Below are 25,543 nucleotides of genomic sequence, written 5' to 3'. Positions count from 1 at the left end.
CTCAGGTCATTTTTCAGGCCATTTTCAGGCCGTTTTTGGGCCATTTTCAGGCTGTTTTCTGGGCCATTTTCTGGGCTGTTTTCTGGAACTTTTTTGGGCCATTTTCAGGCCGTTTTCTGGGCTGTTTTCAGGCCATTTTTGAGCTGGTTTTTGGGCCGTTTTCAGGCCATTTTCTGGGCTGTTTTCAGGCCATTTTCTGGGCTGTTTTCAGGCCAGTTTTCAGGCCAAAAATGGCCCAAAAATGCCCCAAAAATGGCCTGAAAATTGCCCCAAAACAGCCTGAAAATGGCCAAAACTCAGGTCATTTTTCAGGCCATTTTCAGGCCATTTCAGGCTGTTTTTTGGGCCATTTTCAGGCTGTTTTCTGGGCCATTTTCTGGGCTGTTTTCTGGAACTTTTTTGGGCCATTTTCAGGCCGTTTTCTGGGCTGTTTTCAGGCCATTTTTGAGCTGGTTTTTGGGCCGTTTTCAGGCCATTTTCTGGGCTGTTTTCAGGCCATTTTCTGGGCTGTTTTCAGGCCAGTTTTCAGGCCAAAAATGGCCCAGAAATGCTCCAAAAATGCCCTGAAAATTGCCCCAAAACAGCCCCAAAACAGCCTGAAAATGGCCAAAACTCAGGTCATTTTTCAGGCCATTTTCAGGCCATTTCAGGCTGTTTTTTGGGCCATTTTCAGGCTGTTTTCTGGGCCATTTTCTGGGCTGTTTTGTGGACCATTTTTGGACCGTTTTTTGGGCCATTTTCAGACCGTTTTCTGGGCTGTTTTCAGGCCATGTTCTGAGTTGTTTTTTGAGCTGTTTTTAGGCTATTTTCTGGGCTGTTTTCAGGCTGTTTTCTGAGCCATTTTCTGGGCTGTTTTCAGGCCATTTTTCAGGCCAAAAATGCCCCCAAAATGCCCTGAAAATTGCCCAAAAACCAGCCCCAAAACGGCCTGAAAATGGCCTGAAAAACAGCCCCAAACAGCCAAAAAACAGGCATGCACGCGCCAGCCAGCTGGTCTTCAGGTTTCCGGTGCTCCGGCGTGCGCACATGCACATACATGCACATGTGTTCCGGTTTGGGCACTCGGTGCCGAAAAGGTTCACCATCACTGCTTTAGGATCTCCTGCTCGAACAGGGGATTGGGCTAGAAGACTCCAAGGTCTCTTCCAACTCTATTATTCTGTGTTCTACTGTATATGGCCGCCCAACTCACTCTCAATGACTCTGGCTGACTTACAAAGATAAAAAAAAATCTCATATTGAAAAAACAATTTAAAAAAAACGATAACCATCCCACCACCCCTGGTGGCAACAACGATCAGTCAAACAAAACAAATAGATAGGCTCCATCAGACTCTGGGTTCAGCAAGCCCATTGGCCAAATCAGCTCTATCAGGGCCTTGCAAAGTGGGGGCCAATCTTATTTCTGCGGGGATGATCCACAAGGAGGGGAGCCACCACAGAGAAGGTCCTTCTTCTTGGTCCCACCAGATGGACCTCCTTAGGAGAGGGGACATCCCTGAAGCATTCCTTGTCTCCCTGTTCTGGTAGGTCAGGTAGATGTCACCAAGAGAAGATGGATCTGGTACATTAAGAAGTATCTCCTCCCCAAAGACCCTGCCAAAATACTAATGGCTCATATACTATAGGTATCAGAGGGCTTCCTCTGTCGTCATCACTGTCATATAAACAAGGACCATTGCTATATATAGACAATTTGCTCTGATGCAGGCTTGTTTCCGTTTTAGTTGCTGTCGTTTTTTTTAATTGATGTATTCCTTTTGCTTGCACCGTTCTTTCATTTCACTTCTGTTTATAGTTTTATCATATTAATATGATAATTCTTCCTTTCCAGCCAGTTGCCTTTTTTCCAGGGTCCCAGGCAGAGTGAGAACTTTCCACCATCTTCCTTACTTTTTAGCTGGGATTAAAGTGTCTTTAGAATAGAATAGAATAGAATAGAATAGAATAGAATAGAATAGAATAGAATAGAATAGAATAGAATAGAATAGAATAGAATAGAATAACGGAATTGGAAGGGACCTTGGAGGTCTTCTAGTCCAACCCTCTGCTCAAGCAGGAGACCCTATACCATTCCAGACAAATGTTCATCCAACATCTTCTTAAGAACTTCCAGTATTGGAGCATTCACAACTTCTGAAGGCAAGTCGTTCCACTGATTAATTGTTTTCACTGTCGAGAAATTCCTCCTTAGTTCTAGGTTGCTTCTCTCCTTGATGAGTTTCCACCCATCGCTTCTTGTCCTGCCCTCAGGTGCTTTGGAGAATAGGTTCCCCTCCTTTTCTTTGGAAGCCCCTGAGATATTGGAAGACTGCTATCATGTCGCCCCTAGTCCTTCTTTTCCTTAAACTAGACATACCAAATGCTTGCAACCATTCTTCATATGTTTTAGCCTCCAGTCCAGTCCCCTAATCATCTTTGTTGTTTTTCTTTCCTCCACAATATTTCTATTTGCTCTTCTGCCATTATGATTCCAGCCACAGAAAAGTTGTGACCAATCCAGAATTACCGGGTTCTTTGGAAGACTTTGTCCTAAAAGGTGGACTGACATTAGGAATGTCCATGTTCTTGGGAAGCCTGCTCGTCTTTGTCCAGAATTCCCGATGGCTAAATGTTGAAAACTGGGTGTGCTGAACTGACCATTTTAAGATGTAAAATAGATGCTTCAAGCGCCATTTTTCTCCTAACTTCCTCAACCTCTGCAAAATACAAAAAGCAGCCTCCTATTCTGGGAGCAATTGGCAGAGGACCACAAAAAGGAAATTAAGTGAGTCATTCATGGGTCCAAGCATGGTTTCCATGATGCGTCCTTCTCGGAAGACCACAATGCTGGACAACCATAGAAGCAGTGGAACAGCCTGCCTTCAGAAGCTGTGGGTGCTCCATCACTAGAGGCTTTCAAAAAGAGAGTGGCCAACCATTTGTCTGACATGGCACAGGGTCTCCTGCTTGAGGAGGGGGTTGGACTGGAAGACCTCCAAGGTCCCTTCCAGCTCTGTTATCCTGTTTTCTAAGATAGATCTATGTTCAGCCTTATTCTATCTTTTCCATTTCTCATACAGCTCTCAAGAGTTGCTTCAGGAGGAACATTCTGGTTGTGGTTAAGCCTAAAACAGCTACTGGTGGTTACCAAACTAGGGAAACTATTTAACAGAAGGAAGAGCTTTAGTCATCCATGACATCTGTTGAAATGCTAGAACTCACTATTCTGACCTAAAAGGTAAAGGTTCCCCTTGCATAGATGTGCTAGTCGTTCCGGACTCTAGGGGGTGGTGCTCATCTTCGTTTCAAAGCCAAAGAGCCAGCGCTGTCCGAAGACGTCTCCGTGGTCATGTGGCCGGCATGACTCAACGTCAAAGGTGCACAGAACGCTGTTCCCTTCCCACCAAAGGTGGTCCCTATTTTTCTACTTGCATTTTTTTACGTGCTTTCGAACTGCTAGGTTGGTAGAAGCTGGGACAAGTAACAGGAGATCACCCCATTATGTGGCAGTAGGGATTCGAACCGCTGAACTGCCGACCTTCTGATCGACAAGCTCAGCGTCTTAGCCACTGAGCCTAGGCTTCCTTAAAAAGCATGAAGCAGAGTCTTGGTCCCGGCAAAACCCCTTTTATTTACATGACTGTGAATTCCTTGCATTCACAGTCAGCAAGGCTTGGCAAACAGTCTTTCAGAGGAACACAAACCTTATCTCGCTTGGAAAGCTGCCAGATAACTAATTTCCAAACGCAGTGAAAGGCAAAACTTGGCACAGTCTCTTAGAGTCACAAACAGAACTTTCCACTCTTGAAACGACCGACCGAACGAATTGTTTCCTGCAAAAGGCCACTCCTCATTCGCTCCTCTTTTGTTTCCTATGGGAGGGGCCAATCACCTCCAAGGTGTGGCTTTACTCCCGAGTCGACCCTGCTTTCTGAGTTGTTCTTGTCTTCTGGCAGCTCTGCGCATGCGCACACTGGGAACGGGCTCCAGCAGTTCCTCTGCCTCGCTGCTCTCTAGCTCCCTCTCTGCCACCGATGCAGAGCCCTCGTCCGAGCTTTCCCCAGCCCCCAAGCCTGGCCCAGGTTCCTCCCCAACCTCCTCACTATCCGGCTCTGCTGCCAGCTCCACTGGCTGCTGGTGGGCCACAACACTCACCAGCCGCCTGATACCCGACGTGCAAGTTCGCACCTGTTGTTCAGAGCAGCATTCAAAACAGCATCCTTACAACCAACCAAATTACACCAGCCAAACATTGCGAAGGTGACAATGGGGTCTGTTTCTTGATTAGCAGGAAAGCGTGAATGTTTCTTTCCAGGACGGCGCATCATGCGTGCTTAAGGAAGGCTCAAATCCTGCTCCTTCTTTCCTTCTAAATGTGCCTCCCAAAGATTGATGGTTTCTTATGGTTACCTGTAGGAAACTAACCAGGGGTGGGCTTCAAAAATTTTAGCAAGGGGTTCTCTGCCTGGTTGCTGGGTGGGCATGGCCTCCTATCCCATAGCAGGGGGGGCATTTTTGCCCTCCCCGGGCTCCGGAGGCTTTCCTCGAGCCTCCGGGAGGGAGAAAACAGCTTCCCCAGGCTCTGGAGGCTGAAAATGGGCCCATTTCCGGCCTTCCCGAACTTCCGGTAGGCCCATTTTTCACCCTCCCCAAGCCTCCGTGCGCACCCTGCACTTATCTGTATCCAAAACGGGACATGTGGGGACTCCTGGGAGGGGTGGGGTGGGAGGGGCCAGTCAGGAGTGGGATTTGGGGGTTCTCCAAACTGCACAGAATCTTAGCTAGAGGTTCTCCCGAACCCCTGCAAACCCCCAGCAGCCCACCCCTGAAACTAACCATCATCAAAAGAGTTCTCTTCTTCTGCCTGGTGATCTATCACAGCTCACTAGTATCTTCTCACTGACGCTGAATAAAACAGGAAGCGATTCCTTCATCAATCATCTTTTCCTCTTACAATTCTCCTACTCTCACTATGATTCCATTCAACTCCACCCGGTATTTTAGAGAATGATTTTTCAATCTTATTTTATAGTCTTCTACGTTCCTAAATCATTTTGCACAGCATTGAGACTCTAGAAAGAGTGCAGAGAAGATCAACCAGGATGATTAGGGAACTGGAGGCTAAAACATATGAAGGACAGTTACAGGAACTGGGCATGGCTAGTCTAGTGAAGAGAAGGACCAGGGGAGATATGGTGGCAGTGTCCCAATATTTGAGGGACTGCCACAGAGAGGAGAGGGTCAAGCTATTTTCCAAAGCACCTGAAGTCCGGACAAGGAATAATGGATGGAAACTGACCAAGGAGAGATTCAACCTAGAATAAGGAGAAATTTTCTGACAGTGAGAACAATCAACCAATGGAATAGAAGTTGCCTTCGGAAGTTGTGGGAGCTTCATCACTGGAGGCTTTCAAGAAGTGACTGGACTATCATTTGTCAGAAATGGTGTAGGGTCGCCTGCTTGAGTGGGGGGTTGGACTAGATGACCTACAAGGTCCCTTCCAACTCTGTTAATCTTCATCCTTTTGTAGAGAAAGGTGATTATTATATTTGCAGAGCAGGTGAAGTCGCGCTGCATAGGATTCCTAACCTTAATACAAGTTCTTATTCATTCACCTTGGAATGAAGCTTTCTCAAATTTCATAAAACTACCCTTCCAGGAGTTAAAGGAAAAGAACTGAGTTTTGTTTCTCTGCTTACAATTTAATATGCAACTAATCTTAAGAACAGTTCCTGGTGTCACATCTCCAGAGGTGTGCCAAGGTGAAATTAGTTAGAGCCTTAGCCTAGAATTCTGTTAGAATTTGCGTTTTGAACAGGGATGAAATCCTACCGGTTCGGACCAGTTCGGGCAAACCGCTAAGGATTATGGGCATCAGTTCGCCAAACTGGTAGTAATTACCCTCTTTGGCCCTACCCGCGCCCAGCCGGTCGCCGCTCACCTCTTCCAGCCATTTGATATTCCACAGAATTCAATGTTAAATGCAGCAGAGAGAATGCTAACTTTTCTCCCTCCATTCACAACGGAGCTGCTGCAGCCTGTCCCTTTTAAGGTAGTCCCCAGGAGGGAGTGGGATGGGGACGGGGAGCAGCTGGGATGGAGCCATTTTTGTGAAAGGCAGGAAAATGGGGAAGGGGATTTTCCTGCTTGTCACCCATTCCTCAATCTCAGCACAGACTGAGGGAAGGATGGTAGGGCAGGAATATTCCCCTCCCCATTTTCCTGCCATTCACGATAAGGAGTGACTGGGAGGGGAGGGGCCAGTGTGGAGCCCCTCGATGTGAGTGATGTCAAGTTGGCCACGCCCAGTCACATGACCTCCCTCCAACAAGCCATGCCCACAGAACCGGTAGGGGAATTTTTTTAATTTCACCCCTGGTTTTGAATATGAGCTGTAATTCCCTATGACCCATTAGTTCATGCTGATTTTCCGTTCGTTCACTCGTCACCTTTATTTCTGTATTCCGTTCTCTCCTGGTGGCTGTTGTTGGTTGGTTGGTTTGTTTTCTGTTTCTTTCTAATATTTACGGATAGCTGTGTTTTAGCATGCTATTAATCTGCACGGAACCGTAAATCTAGGCATGATGTGATGCCATTGACACGTATGCAGATACAGCCCAATCTGATCCATCAGGGCTTTCTGTCAGATGTATAATTATAATTGCTCCCCTTTTTAAGACAGCTTGCCTTTAATCGGTGTGCGTGCTTTTTTCCCCTCTAAGGGTCTCAAAATAAGTAGCGTTATTTTGTAATGAAATGAGGAACCAAGGATTGGCAAGCAAATTCAAGGGACATATTTTACATCCGAGATAGGAAATATAAAGCCAAAGTTTCTTTCGATATTTCAAAGTTCCATGTGGTTGATTCAGTGAAAACCAGAGAGAGAGAGAGGGGGAAGAAGGGAGGGGGAGAGAGAGAGAGAGAGAGAGAGAGAGACATTGTGTTAGATGACAGCAAGAAGATATGGTGACTGAAGGACTGTTTAAGAGAAGAATTTGCTTTCTGGGGTTCTGACATTTTTCCAAAAGGCCTCGGGAATCCACAAATGTTTTTGCTAAAGATAGAACCTGGCTGAATTTGAAAAGTGAAGCAGCCTTGGTTAATACCTGGACGGGAAACTATTAGGACATTTCAAGAACTGTAGATTAGACTTGGAATTTTTTTTAAAAAAATTGTGGAAGAAGACAATGGTGGCCACACTGGAGGTTTTCAAGAAGAGATTGGACAACCATTTGTCTGGAATGGTATAGGGTCTCCTGCTTGAGCAAAGGGTTGGACTAGAAGACCTCCAAGGTCCCTTCCAACTTTATTATTCTATTCCATGCTCTGTAGCAACATGAGCATCTCCATGTAGCCACCAGAAGTCCAGTTTGACTTTTACCAAAATACTGGTAAAGAAGGCATGACGAGTACCAAAAATGATGAGTTCCAAACAAATTTTTCCCATACGGAATAATGAAGTGAGTCACAAGGCAGCCGACACCTTCAACTTCTAGCTTGTGCATTGAGTACTAAACAAAGGTTGAGTACCAGGACAAAACTTTTCACGTCGAAATGCGTTGAATACCAAATTCAATGAGTTTCAAAACAGTTGAGTACCAGGGTACCAGTGAATGTTATTAATTTTTCTCTCTTCATCAAAAGAAATCTGTCTTAGATAGAATTCCAGGTTAGTCCTCTTGCATAAAAGTACCGTATTTTTCAGAGTATAAGACGCACTTTTTCCCCCCTAAAAGAGGGTGAAAATTTGGGTGTGTCTTATACACCGAATGTAGCCCCGCCCACCCACTGGCCCCCATCCTTTGGCCTCTGCCTCCCAGCAATTTGCCTCCTTGCAGCAAACAGCCCGTTTCAGTTTCAGCTTCAGCACAGCCTGATCAGCACAAGCAGCTGATTGTCGGTTGGATCGGCCTCTCAGCCATCAGCTGTTTCAGGCTGCAGGGATTGCCATTGCCTATCACCGCCTTTTTGGCCTCCGTTGTTTACTGTTTGCTGCAAGGGGGCAAATTGCTGGGAGGCAGAGGCAGATTTTTTTTTTCTTATGCTAATCAGGCTGCGCTGAAAACGAAAATGAAACTGAAACAGGCTGTTTGCTGTTTGCTGCAAGGAGGCAAATTGCTGGAAGGCAGGGGCAAAAATTTTTTTCTTGTTTTCCTTCCCAAAAAAGGTAGATGTGTTTTATAGTCCAGAGCATCTTATACTCTGAAAAATACGGTAATTTATAGCTATGTGCACACAACACATCAATTTGTAGTTTTTACAACCGATATTTATGGAATTGAACGACCTGCATTCATATATCTCTTGAACCATACACAATCATACAGCCTGGGCTGATAGAATATATAATACTCCGAAGGAATCACCCACATTTTAGCCTAGCATGTTGGGGTAAACACAGCCTAGAAGTTTTTTGTTGTGAAATTCACACAACATGCTCCATCAGGTAAGTTTCAGTCATTTGCTCATGCCAGTTTCAATGAGTGTTAAACATAATTTGTTTTATGTGTTCAGGTAGTCCTCGCCTTACAACCATTGGTTGAGCGGCCATTTGAAGTTTATCACATCATTTGCAAAGAGTGACTTACGACCATTTTCCACACTTAAAAGCATTGCAGCATCCCATTTGGTCACGGGGTCAACATTCGGACCCTTGGCTCAGTAGAATCACATCCACTCGATTCTGGGCTTTTTTCTTTTCTAGCAGCCAGCAAGTTCTTCCTGCTAGGTGGGAGACCTATATAGATCTATTTCTAGCTCGTTTGCTTTCATCAGTAAGCTACACCCACATCTCATGTATCCTCCCTGTAAAGGTATAGTATCTATTTTCTTACTTCTTCATAGGGTTTATGTGCCTGGCTAGAGGAAAAACACACATAAACCCTACGAAGAAGTAAGAAAATAGATACTATACCTTTACAGGGAGGATACATGAGATGTGGGTGTGGCTTACTGATGAAAGCAAACGAGCTAGAAATAGATCTATATAAGTCTCCCACCTAGCAGGAAGAACTTGCCGGCTGCTAGAAAAGAAAAAAGCCCAGAATCGAGTGGATGTGATTCTACTGAGCTAGGGCTGCAGAAAAACCTTGGTTACGTAGGGAAAACCTGGCTAGAGGAGAAACAAACAAACATACATACATACATACATACATACATACATACATATATGTCAGTCGCCATGTCCCGAGGTCACACAATCCCCTTTTGTGACCTCTGACCAGCAAAAATCAATGGGGAAGCCAGATTCACTTAACAACCATGTGACTAGCTTAGAGAGATTCAATTAACAACAGTGGCAAGAAAGGTCGTAACATAGGGCAAGGCTCACTTCACAACCGTCTTGCTTAGCCGCAGAAATGTTGGGCTCAATTGCGGTCGTAAGTCGAGGACTACCTGTGTGTGCCTTGGCATGTTATACAAACCCAGCATCTATAGCTCATGTACGACTCAATGTATTATTATGTGAATTCATTCAGAAAGCAGATTCGTTGTATAATGGGACCTATTATACTTTTCATCTTGTAGTTATAATATTCGGTCCGCACTTTGGAGTGATTTGAGAAAAAGAAAAAAAAAAAGAAAACTCAAGTGTTGAAAGCTCTAAAAATATTCCAAGATTCATAAATTGATACTTGCCATCAAGGTAAAATTGTAGGGTTATCTTGGTTGCAAGCCTGTTTTATTTCTGGGCGCTGGATAATGGTGTATTTGAAATGCTACGACAATTAAGGGATAAAGTAAAATGTCCCTCAATTGAAGCTCGATTCTGAATCATTATACTGGGTAGAGAAATCCAATTTTCCGGTGAACAATATGGAACTGGTTTACTATTCACTGCTTCTAGGCTGCTTTGTTGTTCTTCCCAGTCTCATCTACAGCCCTATTACTGGTTTCCCGTTCATGTACTTCGCAGGCTGGAGAGGTTTGGCCAGAATGCTAAAGAAGAGTTAGAATGAGCTAAAATATTGCAGTTTGTTCCTTTAGAAAGCATGGATGGATGGTAGGTGGGTGGGTGGATGGATGGATGGATGGATGGTAGGTGGGTTGATGGATGGGTGGATGGATGGATGCAAGGAAGAATGGATGGAGGAATGGATGGATACATGTATACATGCATGAATTGGTGGAGGAGTGGATTGATGCATGGATGGATGGATGGATAGGTGGGAGGGTGGGTGGATGGACGGAAGGAAGAATGGATGGAGGAATGGAGGAATGGATGGATACATGTATGCATGCATGAATTGGTGGAGGAGTGGATTGATGCATGGATGGATGGATGGATAGGTGGGAGGGTGGGTGGATGGACGGAAGGAAGAATGGATGGAGGAATGGAGGAATGGATGGATACATGTATGCATGCATGAATTGGTGGAGGAGTGGATTGATGCATGGATGGATGGATGGATAGGTGGGAGGGTGGGTGGATGGACGGAAGGAAGAATGGATGGAGGAATGGAGGAATAGATGGATACATGTATACATGCATGAATTGGTGGAGGAGTGGATTGATGCATGGATGGATGGATGGATAGGTGGGAGGGTGGGTGGATGGATGGACGGAAGGAAGAATGGATGGAGGAATGGAGGAATGGATGGATACATGTATACATGCATGAATTGGTGGAGGAGTGGATTGATGCATGGATGGATGGATGGATAGGTGGGAGGGTGGGTGGATGGACGGAAGGAAGAATGGATGGAGGAATGGAGGAATGGATGGATACATGTATGCATGCATGAATTGGTGGAGGAGTGGATGGATGGATGGATGGATGGATGGATAGGTGGTTGGATGGATGGGTGGGTGGATGGACGGAAGGAAGGATGGCGGGAGGAATGAATGGATGGGTGAAAGGATGGATGGATGGGTGGGTGGGTGGGTGGGTGGGTGGATGGAGGAGTGGATGTATGTATGGGGGAGTGAGTGAGTGAGTGGATGGATTGGTGACTAAATTGATGTAAGGATGGATGAGTTGTTGGATGGATGGATGGATGGATGGATGGATGAAGGAGTGGATATATGTATGTATGTGTGGGTGAGTAGGTGGATAGGTGGCTAAAGCAATGGCTAAATTGATGGAAGGATGGGTGAGTTGATGGATGGATGTGTGGGTGGGTGGAGGAGTGGATGTTTGCATGGATGGATGTGTGGGTGTGTGGTGGATTGGTTGATGGATGGATGGACGGATGGGTGGGTGGATGGAAGGAAGGATGGAGGGAGGAATGAATGGATGAAAGGATGGATGCATGGATAGGTGGATGGATGCATGGATGGATGGATAGGTAGTTGGGTGGGTGGGTGGGTGGGTGGATGGATGGATGGAAGGAAGGATGGCAGGAGGAATGAATGGATGGATGAAAGGATGGATGCATGGATGGGTGGGTGGGTGGATGGATGGATGGAGGAGTGGATGCATGTATGGGTGAGTGAGTGAGTGGATGGATTGGTGACTCAATTGATGTAAGGATGGATGAGTTGTTGGATGGATGAATTGTTGGATGGATGGATCGATGGATGGGTAAGTGGGCGGATGGATGGTTATTCCATAAATTGGCATGTTTGGTAATCCATCTCTACACATTCCAGATGGAAAAGTAGGTATCCAAAGGTATCCATTTTCATGGTCAATACATCAAACATGCATATCCTATTTCCCCCAAAAAAGTTCTTTGATTTGCATTATGTCAGAGCCTCAACCTCAACTGCCATTGCCCTATTTTATGTTTCTTGTTCTCTCCAATCTCATTGGATGCACAATTATTCCATGTGCATCCATATGTGATCTCCAACTACCTGCTATTTTAGATGATCCAACCACTTTGGTCGCAATCAGCTCAAAGAACCTCCATGCGCAAAAAAAAAAAAAAATCACTCCATGCTATTTTTATTAATTCCTTTTCCCTTTCCCTTTTCCTTTCCCTTTTCCTTTCCATGCAGTCATTCCAGGCATAGTTCTGTAACCCAGCTTCCCACCGTGAATATCCAGAGGACCATGTCAATAGAAGGGTAAGGGGGAACCAATATTATCATGTCTGGATCCTTTGCCATTGACATTTGTTTAAGCTTTTTTTTTTTCATTCATAACCATTGACTCTACATGTTCGCTGTATCCAGCGGTGGGATTCATTTACCTTCCCTACCAGTTCGCAAATGTGAGCGCATGCATACGCATTGCTCGCGCATTACATCTGGGCGGGTGGGCGGAGCCTCCTTCAATCGCCACTACCGGTTCGTTGAAACCAGATAGAACTGGCTGAATCCCACCACTGACTGTATCCTTAATATAGTTTATTGTGTCACATATGCTGCCTCTTTTCTTTAAGAGGTCAGGACAGTGTGTACATAGCTCCCTAATCTGTTTGGTATTCAAGAAAGAGATTCAGAATTGTTGATTTTGGGCCAATCACCAGGAGATTGTGAGTTCTAGTCCCACCTTAGGCATGAGACCAGCTGGATGACTTTGGCCCAATCACCAGGAGACTGTGAGTTCTAGTCCCACCTTAGGCATGAGACCAGCTGGATGACTTTGGCCCAATCACCAGGAGACTGTGAGTTCTAGTCCCACCTTAGGCATGAAACCAGCTGGATGACTTTGGCCCAATCACCAGGAGACTGTGAGTTCTAGTCCCTCTTTAGGCATGAAACCAGCTGGATGACTTTGGCCCAGTCACCAGGAGACTGTGAGTTCTAGTCTCACCTTAGGCATGAGACCAGCTGGATGACTTTGGCCCAGTCACCAGGAGACTGTGAGTTCTAGTCCCTCTTTAGGCATGAGACCAGCTGGATGACTTTGGCCCAATCACCAGGAGACTGTGAGTTCTAGTCCCACCTTAGGCATGAAACCAGCTGGATGACTTTGGCCCAATCACCAGGAGACTGTGAGTTCTAGTCCCTCTTTAGGCATGAAACCAGCTGGATGACTTTGGCCCAGTCACCAGGAGACTGTGAGTTCTAGTCTCACCTTAGGCATGAGACCAGCTGGATGACTTTGGCCCAGTCACCAGGAGACTGTGAGTTCTAGTCCCACCTTAGGCATGAGACCAGCTGGATGACTTTGGCCCAGTCACCAGGAGACTGTGAGTTCTAGTCCCACCTTAGGCATGAAACCAGCTGGATGACTTTGGCCCAATCACCAGGAGACTGTGAGTTCTAGTCCCACCTTAGGTATGAAACCAGCTGGATGACTTTGGCCCAGTCACCAGGAGACTGTGAGTTCTAGTCCCACCTTAGGCATGAAACCAGCTGGATGACTTTGGCCCAGTCACCAGGAGACTGTGAGTTCTAGTCCCACCTTAGGCATGAAACCAGCTGGATGACTTTGGCCCAGTCACCAGGAGACTGTGAGTTCTAGTCCCACCTTAGGCATGAGACCAGCTGGATGACTTTGGCCCAGTCACCAGGAGACTGTGAGTTCTAGTCCCACCTTAGGCATGAGACCAGCTGGATGACTTTGGCCCAGTCACCAGGAGACTGTGAGTTCTAGTCCCACCTTAGGCATGAAACCAGCTGGATGACTTTGGCCCAGTCACCAGGAGACTGTGAGTTCTAGTCCCACCTTAGGCATGAAACCAGCTGGATGACTTTGGCCCAGTCACCAGGAGACTGTGAGTTCTAGTCCCACCTTAGGTATGAAAGCCTGTTGGGTGACTTTGGCCCAATCACCAGGAGACTGTGAGTTCTAGTCCAACCTTAGGTATGAAAGGCTGTTGGATCACTTTGGCCCAATGACCAGGAGACTGTGAGTTCTAGTCCCTCCTTAGCCATGAAACTGGCTGGATAACTTTGGCCCAGTCACCAGGAGACTGTGAGTTCTAATCCTGCCTTAGGCATGAAAAACTGTCTGGTGACTTTGTGCCAACCACTGTCTCTCAACCTAACAGGGTTGTTGTGGAGAAAATAGGAGGCGGAAGGAGTATTAGATATATTCTCCATCATGAATTATTTATAAAAGCAATAAACATGGGATAAAAATAAATAAAATAATAATAATAATAAACGTCCTCATCTGCTTGATCTTGGAAGGTCCTAGGTCCTTGGATAGATGGACAAAAATGCCAAACCCAGTCTGGACATTTGGCTGACTCTGCCAGCAAGCATAATAAACAATAATAATAAACAGCAATCTTTAGAATGTATAGGATAGACTGGGAATTTCGGAGGAAATTTCCTATAAATCACTTCCAGAAATGTTTTTTTAAAAAAACAACCCCTACAAGGATATTTCCTGTAAGTCACAAAGAGTCAAGATCAACTAAAATGAAATTATAAACAATAGAATGATTAATCAGAGAGGCAAGAATTGATCTTCGAGAGATTGTCTCTTCTATCAACTCCTCCTACTGGCCTTGTGCACGAATTGGCAATATTTGATAGCAATCCATGCTATTCAATATATAAGATAACCGTATTTTTCGGAGTATAAGACGCACCGGAGTATAAAACGCAGCTTAGTTTTTGGGGAGGAAAATAGTGGGGGGAATTCTGCCTACCAGGTATTCATCTGGCTAGCGTCCTTAGTCTGGTCAGCTTCAGCACATTAGTTTGCTGGTTTTTTAATCCCCTGCTTCAGTGGTGGGTTGCCCCCGGTTCAGACCGGTTCTATAGAACCGGTAGTAAAACTGGCAGGAGGCTCCGTCCACTGACCCCGACGTCATCAGAAGTTATCTGCGCATGCGCGAGCGATCCCGTTGCAAACCAGTAGTAATGGTAAGTAGAACCCACCCCTGCCTTGCTTGGGGATAAGAAAAAGAGCTTCTAAGGCACAGCTGAGAGGAAGCAGCAATGAGAAAAGCAGGCAAAGCACGGGGGGAGATCGCTTCACTCGGCTAGCGCCTAGTTAGGGCTGAAAAAAAGCTTCTAAAGAACAGCTGAGAGTCGGAGCAAAGCATGGAGATCGCTTCACTCACTAGCGCCTCGTTATAGCACAGCGGAGAGTCGAGGGAGCAGGCAAAGCTGGGAAGATCACTCGCTAGTGCCTCGTTAGCGTCTCGTTAAGGGCTGAAAAAAGCTTCAAGAAAGCTACATTCGGAGTATAAGACACACCCAAATTTTCAGCCTCTTTGGGGGGGGGGGAAGTGCGTCTTATACTCTGAAAAATACGGTAATTTTGAACTGGTGGAATTGATGTCACCACTTTTAACTGCTTATTTATTTATTTATTTATTTATTAGTTTGATTGATTTATTAGTTCGATTTATATGCCGCCCTTCTCCGGAGACTCAGGGCGGCTGTGAATCTCACTAAAGATTAAATAATAATAATAATAATAATAATAATAATAATAATAATAATAATAATAATAATAATAATAATACCTGGTGATGCACGGATTGAAGATAAGCAGCAAGAAAAAATCACAAAGTATCGGGACTTGCAAATTGAAGTTAAGTGACTGTGGAAAAAGAAATCGTGTGTTGTCCCGATTGTAATTGGAGCCCTTGGAGCAATACCCAAAGGGTTATCCCGCTATTTAGAAATTCTAAATTTGCCAGACTTGAACATTTTGACTCTACAAAAAACCACCTTACTCGGAACAGCTTACACCCTCCGACGATACCTTAACAGTTCCCAGGTCCTTGGTTAGGACTCAAGCTGCTGAGCTATTAACCAGCCTCAAAGGCTGCGAATCTCACTAAAGATTAAATAATGATAATGATAATAATGATAATAATGATAATAATGATAATAATAATAATAATAATAATAATAATAATAATAATAATAATAATAATAATAATAATATATTTAGAAACTCTATTTAAAGGCTATTTAGAAACTCTAAATTTACCGGACTTGAATATTTTGACTCTATAAAAAACCACCTTACTCGGAACAGCTTACATCCTCCGACGATACCTTAACAGTTCCTAGGTCCTTGGTTAGGACTCGAGCTGCTGAGCTATTAACCAGCCTCAAAGGCTGTGAATCTCACTAAAGATTAAATAATAATAATAATAATAATAATAATAATAATAATAATAATAATAATAATAATAATAATACATCCTCCGACGATACCTTAACAGTTCCTAGGTCCTTGGTTAGGACTCGAGCTGCTGAGCTATTAACCAGCCTCAAAGGCTGTGAATCTCACTAAAGATTAAATAATAATAATAATAATAATAATAATAATAATAATAATAATAATAATAATGAATTGCCAGGAAGGGGTGTGTCGCTGTAGAAGAAAAATCTTTGCACCATGTTCAGTACAGCCGTCCCATAATTTGCCTCTAACAATTATGCTCGGTAACAATTACGCAATTAAAAACCAGAATTTAATTCTGCAAGGGAGGAAAAATTTGGACGAGGGCTGCCGAGGGGAGAGTAATTCTGCCAAGGTTATCATCAGGCTGCGATTGGTTTTGAGAAGGGAAGACAGATGTTTCCCTCAGTGCCAATGGGAGCTTTCTGATCAGAACAATTCCTGCATTGGTGTGAAGGGGAAAAGCTATAATCTACCTTTTGAGTTAGGCACGAACCCCAAAGATATTCAGCACACCTTAGAATACGCTTTATTCCAGGGGTGTCAAACTGGATTTCTTCGAGGGCCACATCAGTATTGTAGTTCTCCTCCACAGGCCTGGGGTGGGGTGGGGAGCCGGGACAGATGCCTCCTGCAGCACCTTGCCAGCCAAAATGCATCCAGTGCCCCCTCTGCCCCATTTTCAGCCTGAATGACCTCCTGCAGCACTTTACCAGGCAAAATGGAGGACCTCCCGAGGCCCCCACATGGCCCGTTTTGGCCGGCAGAGTGCTGCAGGAGGCCGAAAATGGGCCACGGAGTGGGGGGGGCACACACTGCCCGTTTTGGCCGGCAGAGGCACCGCGAGCCGGTCCTTTGATATTTCCAGGCCGGCCCCGCAGGCCGGATTGAAGCACCCGCTAGGCCGGATCCGGTCCCTAAGCTTTGAGTTTGACACCCCTGCTTTATTCTGTTGGAATAGCATCTCTGGAACATAAAATGTGAATTCTAAACTCGGTAAACTTCCCTTGAAATCATCTGGAGGTCGTTAAGAAGAGATTAGAGAGCCATTTGTCTTGAAATGATAGAGGATAGAGGGGGTGTTTTTTTTGTTTTTGTTTTTTTTTTAATTTGATTTATATGCCGCCCTTCTCCGAAGACTCAGGGCGGCTTACAATGTGCTCAGCACATTGGACTAGAAGACCTCCAAGGTCCCTTTTCAACTCCGTCATGCTGTTATTCCGTTACTTGCTCGGTGAACAAGCAAGAAGGATGTCTTAAGGATGACGGGGAGAAGCCCAGAATGAAGAGATTCGGGCTTTTCTTAAATTGCTGGCGATGTTTGCTTGGTGGAATGAATAGGGAAATGCATAAGGCAATCCTCGGCTTACGGCCATCCATTTAGTGACCGCTCAGAGTAGCCACGGCGCTGGAAAAAATGCACGTTCTCATCATCTACTGATGATACCTGAACAGTAACGACAATTGCGGAAAGGAGTGACTTACGACCAGTTCTCGTACTTGTGACCGTTGCAGCATCCCCATGGCCGCATGATCAAACTTGGGGTGCGTGCAAATCAGGATGTGTTTATTGTGGTGGCAGTGAAGATCATTTGCAACCTTCCTTGGGAGCATCTGTCAAGCAAAGTCAATGGGGGAAGCCAGAACAACTGCATGTTTCACTTAACTGGAGTGAGTCGCTTAATAGCCATGGCGAAAAAGGTCATAAGATGGGGCAAACCTCGCTTAACAATGGTTCTCCCTTAGCATCGGAAATTTTGAGCTCACTTGTGGTCAGAAGTCAAGGATGACCTGTAAGATGGTACAGGGAGCCGTCGACGTAGGACCACAATCGAGCCCCAAATTTCTGTTGCTAAGCGAGAACTGTTGTTAAGCGAGGTTTGCCTCATTTTACGACTTTTCTAGCCACATTGGTCAAGTGAATCGCTGCAGTTCGTAACACCGTCGTTAAGCGAATCTGGCTTCCCACGTTGGCTTTGCTCGCCAGGAGGGTCACAAAAGGGGATCGCGCGACCGGGAGGAATACCGCAACCGTTATAAAATACGAGTCCGTTGCCAAGCGTCTGAACTTGGGATCCGGTGACCATCTGGGAGGCTGCAGCGGTTGTAAGTGTGAGAAAAGGTCGTGGGTCACTTCTTTGTCAGTGCCCTTGTTAACGTTGAACGGTCATTAAATGAACCGTTGTAAGTCAAGGACTCCCTAGAATTGAAATAAGCTGCGGCGGGTTTACAAAGGGTGAAATAGAATCAAGATCACGTGAAGTGTTAATACCACTTTATAAGGCCTTGGTAAGGCCGCACTTGGAATACGGCGTCCAGTTTTGGTCGTCACGATGTAAAAAAGATGTGGAGACTCTGGGTAGAATGCAGAGAAGAGCAACAAAGATGATGAGGACTGGAGGCTTAAAACATATGAAGAACGGTTGCAGGAACTGGGTATGTCTAGTTTAATGAAAAGAAGGACTAGGGGAGACATGATAGCAGTCTTCCAATATCTCAGGGGCTGCCACAAAGAAGAGGGAGTCAAGCTATTCTCCAAAGCACCTGAGGGCAGGACAAGAAGCAATGGGTGGAAACTCATCAAGGAGAGAAGCAACCTAGAACTAAGGAGAAAATTTCCTGACAGTTAGAACAATTAACCAGTGGAACAGCTTGCCTCCAGAATTTGTGAATGCTCCAACACTGGAAGTTCTTAAGAGGATGTTGGGTAACCATTTGTCTGAAGGTGGAGTAGGGTTTCCTGCCTAAGCAGGGGGTTGGACTAGAAGACCTCCAAGGTCCCTTCCAACTCTGTTATTCTATTATTCTAAATTGGCCGGAGGGATATTGTTCTGAAAAGAAATTTTTTTTGGGGGGGACTGTTTAATGTTTTGCCTAGGACCTATGAGTAGGTGAGCAATTCTCTTTTTCTTTTCACAGGGAGCCTCGGAAGGTTGTCTTGCATAAGGGCTCGACGGGGCTTGGTTTTAACATTGTAGGAGGAGAAGACAGGGAAGGCATCTTTGTCTCCTTCATCCTAGCAGGTGGGCCGGCTGACCTCAGTGGGGAACTGCAGAGGGGAGACCAAATTTTGTCTGTAAGTAATTACAAACTGTCTCTTTTCTTTTCTTTTCTTTTCTTTCCTTCCTTCCTTCCTTCCTTCCTTCCTTCCTTCCTTCCTTCCTTCCTTCCTTCCTTCCTTCCTTCCTTCCTTCTTTCCTTCCTTCCTTTCTTTTCTTTCTTTTCTTTCTCTTCTCTTCTCTTTTCTTTCTTTCTTCTTTCTTTCTTTTTCCTTCCTTCCTTCCTTTCTTCCTTTCTTCCTCTTTTTTTCTTTTTTCTTCCTTTTCTTTCTTTTCTTTCTTTTCTTTCTTTTCTTTCTTTCTTATTTCTTTCTTTCTGTTTCTTTCCTTCCTTCCCTTGTCCTTCCTTCCTTCCTTCCTTCCTTCCTTCCTTCCTTCCTTTCTTTTTGTTAAGGTAATGATGATTTAATAGATGACCAGCTGCTGTAAGGCTGTAAACCGAGATGATAATGAGGATGAGTCCCCCCCCCCTCTCTCCTTGTTGTATTCTGCCTGCATTGTAGCTCTATGTGTAGAGTTGAAGATTGATTAGTTGCCTGTATATAGAAGCCTTATATATAAACCACCGTTTCTAATGACACAACCTCTGTGTCCTGTATTTTGCTCCTGGGTTGTCTCAAAATAGTAGTCAAGCTGTAAACACTCTGACACTTCTTTCTTTCTTTCTTTCTTTCTTTCTTTCTTTCTTTCTTTCTTTCTTTCTTTCTTCCTTCCTTCCTTCCTTCCTTCCTTCCTTCCTTCCTTCCTTCCTTCCTTCCTTCCTTCCTTCCTTTTCTTTCTTGAGACTTCTAAGCCAAACATTTAATTCAGGAGTGTTTTTGTTCATATACCAGGGATGTAAAACTCTATTTCATTGAGGGCCACATCAGGGTTGTGTTTGACCTTGGGGGGGTGAGGGGTGTGGCCAGCTCAACGTTACTCGTGTCAGGGCACCTGTGGTGGCCCGAGCACTCTGCCAGCGAAAACAGGCTCCCAAGCTCCTGCAACCCTCTGCCAGCGAAAATGGAGCTCAGGAGGGCCACTAGCACGAAAAAATTCACACTTTTTTCCAGTTCTGTTGTAACTGTCACTAAGGGAACTGTTGTAAGTCGAGGTATTTGCAAACCAGTGACTTTGTTGTGGCCTGTCAGCCACCGGCCCCTCCAGCTGCCGAATCAGAGGAGGAGGAGGAGGCGTGGGAGTCAAGGTTGGCATCAAGGCAACCTGAGAGCTCCAAGGAGGAAGAGGGAATGGAACTGGTAAAGAGAGAGAGAGAGAGACAGAGGCGGAGCCTGGGCTGTCCGTCAGCCCTCAGATGGAGAGTCAACAGCCTCCTGGTCTGGAGGTGGCTGATGAGGAAGAGGAGGAACAGCTGGGTCCAGTGCCTGACACGTGGATGCACAGAAGGCAGAGGAGAGGAGAGCAGTGGAAATCTATAGGCCGATCCTTGGGACAGAAGAGCCACCGCTGCTAACGAAGCCCCACCCCTAGCTCTGGGGATAAAAGGCAGGGGGCGGAGATGAATAGATGTGGCAGACAATATTCATCTCCTCTACCGGATGGACTTGTTAGCCTGCGTTGCCGCAGCTGCCGGCATTCCTAATAAAGGAATCTTTTGAGTTCACTTCAGAGGGTTTGTCGTGTTTGGGGAGCTGGGTCAGAACAAGCTTTGAAGAGGATTCAGAATTAACATTCTATTATCCTCCTTCTTCACAAGAGGCTGTACCCTCCACTCTTTTTGCAGCCTTTAGCTGGGCTAAAACTGAACGAGTAAAGACAATTCTGCCATCTACTGTTAGCGCGAATCTCTTCCATTCCTCCCAGCTGTGACTTCAGAGAAGCTTTGCCAGACTTGGCTATCTCTTACAGTCATAATAAATTCATTTTATTTGCAAGTCTTTTTTTTTTCTAAACTTGCCATGGATTATTTTTTTAAAAAGCCTTTTTGTCTACATTTTGCACATTTAATCTCCGGGACATTACCATAATTGCTTAGTCCGTTTGTAAAACCGAGAGAGTAGAATTCAGAAATAAGGCTTCATTATTTCAGGCACCTCGACGGATTTGTGAATGTAGGTCTCCAGTTTTTTTCTCTCTCCCTCTTTCTTCCTCTCAAGGATGGGCAGAAACAAACAAACAATGGCCAGTGGTGAGTCTCTTTAGGTAGTTTAGTATTTATTAGTTTGTCAAACATGTACCAGGTAGCAGGTATAAATATGAACATGGACATGAACGAAGGAAATGAATACAGATAAATGGGGACAGTAGGTCAGGGACGGTAGGCACGCTGGTGCACTTATGCACGCCCCCTTTACGGACCTCATAGGAAAGGGTTTTTTTTCTTTTAAATGCCTCTGACGATCCAAGCTGAGTTGCCTGATCGGCAGAGACTTTTTTTCTTTTAAATGCCTCTGCCGATCAGGCAACTCAGCTTGGATCGTCAGAGGCATTTAAAAGAAAAAAAGGGGTTTTTTTTCTTTTAAAAGCCTTTGATGATCCCAGCTGAGCATCAGAGGCTTTTTTTTTTACTTTTAAAAGCATTTTTTGGCCGAAGAGGTTGTAGAAAAAATGCTTTTAAAAGTAAAAAAAAAGCCTCTGATGATTGTACGGCTCAGCTGGGCGTGGGGGGGGGGGCAGGGATTTTTGCTACCGGTTCTCCGAACCATCCGCCTCCATCGCTATCGGATCGGGCGATCCGGTCCGAACCGGGATCATTTCACCCCTGCCTGGACAATAGGCTGACTCTGTAAACCGCTTAGAGAGGACTGTAAAAGCACTGTGAAGCAGTATATTTATTTTATTTTATAGTATATAGTATATAAATCTTAGTGCTATGGCTATTGCTATCATTCTTTTATCTCAATCCTATGTTAAGCTGCACAAGCCTGTTCTAGATCCAAAGGTCATTAAGCAACTGAATAAAGCAAGACCAAAATTGCATTTTCATGAAGAGACATTAGCTTGGCTCACAGAAGCTTTGAAAGGGCAGAAAAATATCCCAAATAAGGAGAAATTTTGTGACAGTGAGAACAAGCAACCAATGGAACAGAAGTTGCCTTCAGAAGTTGTGGGAGCTTCATCACTGGAGGCTTTCAAGAAGAGACTGGTGTAGGGTTTCCTGCTTGGGCAGGGGGTTGGACTAGATGACCTTCCAACTCTGTTAATCTGTTAATCAAATTTGATCAAGATACATGAGAGTAATGTGTGCAGCAGCGTAGTTTAAATGTCCATCAAGAAACTATCAGCAGCTTGCAAAAATGAAAGGCTAATACAGAGAGGAAACAGAAATAGATGAATCTGTCGGGAAGCAGGTTTGCAGAACAAAGTAGTGGAAGATTCCTGCAGTTTGCACACCGCAGATGCTCATAGGTGATGAATGGATTACGGTAATTATCGCATTCCTGCCAGGAATCTATTAATTTAAGATACTTCAGGAGAGCACTTAGGGATAACTTCTCATATGTCAGGAGGCTTCATGCTTTTAGCTGTTCTATTTATCCTTGGAACTAAGAGGTCATACTAATTCCTTCTTCTTGCAACCCTCAACCACATCCTAAATTGCATTAGATTTATCAAGGAAAAAAGCATCGACGTTAAATCACGAAGTTTCATTGTGAGCGTGCATTCTGAAGGTTACCCCCTCCAGGGCCTGTACGAGTTGCTGCCAAACTGCAGGTTTAATCAGGACCATGGGAAATTAATTAACAGGACCACGGGAAATTCAGTTAGAACAATTAACCACTGGAACAACTTGCCTCCAGAAGTTGTGAATTCTCTTAACACTGGAGGTTTTTAAGAAGATGTTGGATAACCATTTTTTATTTTATTTTTTTTATTTATACGCCGCCCTTCTCCGGAGACTCAGGTTGGCTTACAATGCATTAAACAATAGCCTTCATACTTTTGTATATTTTATACGAAGTCAGCTTATTTCCCCCATAAACTGGGTCCTCAATTTACCTACCTTAGAAAGGATGGAAGGCTGAGTCAACCCTGAGCCTGGTGAGATTTGAACTTACAATAATTGCAGACAGCTGGTGTTAATCACAATGCTATTAGTCTGCTGAGCCACCAATAACCATTTGTCTGAAGTGGTGTAGGGTTTCCTGATGAGTAGGGGGTTGGACTAGAAGACCTCCAAGGTCCCTTCCAATTCTGTTATTCTATTCTATTCTATTCTATTCTATTCTATTCTATTCTATTCTATTCTATTCTATTCTATTCTATTCTATTCTATTCTATTCTATAACCAACCTGGAACTAAGGAGAAATTTCCCTTCCAACTCTGTTACTCTACTCTACTCTACTCTCCTCTACTCTCCTCTACTCTCCTCTCCTCTCCTCTCCTCTCCTCTCCTCTCCTCTCCTCTACTCTACTCTACTCTACTCTACTCTACTCTACTCTACTCTAGGAGAGAAACAACCTGGAACTAAGGAGAAATTTCCTGACAGTTAGAACAATTAACCAGTGGAACAACTTGTCTCCAGAAGTTGTGAATGCTCCAACATTGGAGTTTTGAAGAAGAGATTGGACAATCATTTATCTGAAATAGTATAGGGTTTCCTGCCTGAGCAGGAGGTTGGATTAGAAGACCTCCAAGCTCCCTTCCAATTCTGTCATTCTGTTGTGTTCTGTTGTGTTCTGTTCCGTTCCGTTCTGTTCCGTTCTAAGAGGTCACACTAATTCCTTCTTCTTGCAGCACTGAACCATATCCTAAACTGCATTAGATTCATCAAGGAGAAAAAGCATCAACATTACATTACAAAATTTCATCATGAGCATTCAGTCTGAAGGTCAAGGGCTATATTACACCCTCCAGGACCTGTACGAGTTGTTGCCAAACTGCAGGTTTAATCAGGACCATGGGAAATTACAAAATAATCAGGAGAAGCCGTCTACCTCATTTATTTCATTGCAATCAAATTTTGTTTTGTAGTAACCTGTTTATTTGCTATTTGGGGAGACGTAGACTCCTCGCAGGCTGGTTGAAGGCCAATTCTAGCCTTAAAAAAAGATCACACATCACTGGAACGCATATACATTTGGCACACATCCTCATTGGGGTGAAAATTCAGGACCGCACGTTGAGTTCCAATGAAGCTGATTTATTTTGCTTACAAAAGAATCGAGTCCATTTATAACAGAATAACAGAACTGGAAGGGAACGTGGAGGTCTTCAAGTCCGACCCCTTGCTCAAGAAGGAGACCCTATACCAGTGATGGCTAACCTTTTTGCCGTCGCATGCCAAAAGTGGGGGGGAGCAAGCATGCGTGCCCACACCCATAATTCAATGTGCCTCACCCCCACATATGTGCACAAGACCCCCCGCGCTTCCCTCACTTTTGGCACGTGATAGCACAGTGGGCCTGATAGGCCCGTTTTTCACTCTTCCCAGGCTCCAGAGCCTTCCTAGGAGCCTGGGGAGGGCAAAAAGGGCCTTCCCACCCCCCCGGAGGCCCTCCGGAGGCCAGAAACAGCCTTTTTCCCGACTTGCAGTGGGCCCAGAAGGCCCGAAAATCAGCGCACGCTGGAGTTGAGCTAGGACAATGCTTGTGTGCCCACCAATATGACTCCGCATGCCACCTGTGGCACCCGTGCCATAGTTTCGCCAACACGGCCCTTTACCATTCCAGACAAGTGGCTGTCCAGTCTCTTCAAAACCTCCAGTGGTAAAGCACCCACAACGTCCGAAAGCAAGTCACCCCATTGATTAATTGTTCTGTCATGGAAGAGACAGAAGAGCCTTGGTAGCGCAGCAGACTAAAGCACTGTTAAGTAATACCAGCTGCCTGCAATTATTGCTAGTTCGAATCTCACCAGGCTCAAGGTTGACTCAGCCTTCCATCCTTCCGAGGTAGGTAAAATGAGGACCCGGATTGTGGGGGCAATAAGCTGACTTTGTATAAAAAAAAACAACACTGCTTAGTGAGGGCCGAAAGCCCTACTAAGCAGGTATATACAAAAGTACGAAGGCTATTGCTTAACGCATTGTAAGCTGCCCTGAGTCTCCGGAAAAGGGCGGCATATAAATCAATCCAATAAATAAATAAATAAATAAATAAAATTTTCCTTAGTTCTAGATTGGGTCTCTCCTTGATAGTTAGTTTCCGTGATTAAACTAAGGGACCACACTAAATTGGGGCTAGGTATGAATGAACAAAATTCAAGAGGGATTGGACGTAGGCTGCTTGTGAGAATGTAACGATTCCAAACTGATTTCTCCCTTGACTCCACCACTCTGCTTCCTGACTCTGCTTATCCTTTTCCTACACTGAACATCTCCATAGGGGAGGCAGATTGCCTTGTCAAAAAATAGCCAACTTCTATTAGTAACCACACCTTCAGAGGAGAGTCAAGTACCATATCTGTGTGGAGTGTGGTTCAATCAAAAAACACTCCAAAATTCTAAGTTCTGGAAACCTTGAAGTCAAATGTCTCTCTCCCTCCCTTCCTCCCCCTCTCTCTGTTTTTCTCTAGTGCGATTGCTAAGTCCTGTTGCTATAATAGATTTTACTCTGTATCCCTTAC

At 44.8% G+C, this 25,543-nt stretch overlaps 1 protein-coding gene across 29 annotated transcripts in view; it reads left to right on the top strand.

The window, feature by feature from the left end:
- The window catches only part of DLG2 (discs large MAGUK scaffold protein 2), a 1,136,581-nt gene that overhangs the window by 921,387 nt on the left and 189,651 nt on the right, over positions 1–25,543 (top strand). For 25 of the 29 annotated variants that reach the window (XM_087895794.1, XM_087895787.1, XM_087895810.1 and 22 more), the window contains 2 exons: positions 11,928–11,996; positions 18,895–19,051. In XM_087895794.1, coding sequence (XP_087751920.1) covers positions 11,928–11,996; positions 18,895–19,051 — 226 coding nt within the window. The remainder of the gene's footprint in view (positions 1–11,927; positions 11,997–18,894; positions 19,052–25,543) is intronic. The other 4 variants (XM_087895797.1, XM_087895796.1, XM_087895790.1 and 1 more) reach the window with 1 other exon arrangement.

The sequence above is a fragment of the Pantherophis guttatus genome, chromosome 5, assembly GCF_059756535.1.
Source record: "Pantherophis guttatus breed Tessera chromosome 5, ASM5975653v1, whole genome shotgun sequence".
NCBI classification, from domain to species: Eukaryota; Metazoa; Chordata; class Lepidosauria; order Squamata; family Colubridae; genus Pantherophis; species Pantherophis guttatus.
This window is presented reverse-complemented; position numbering and strand designations above follow the sequence as displayed.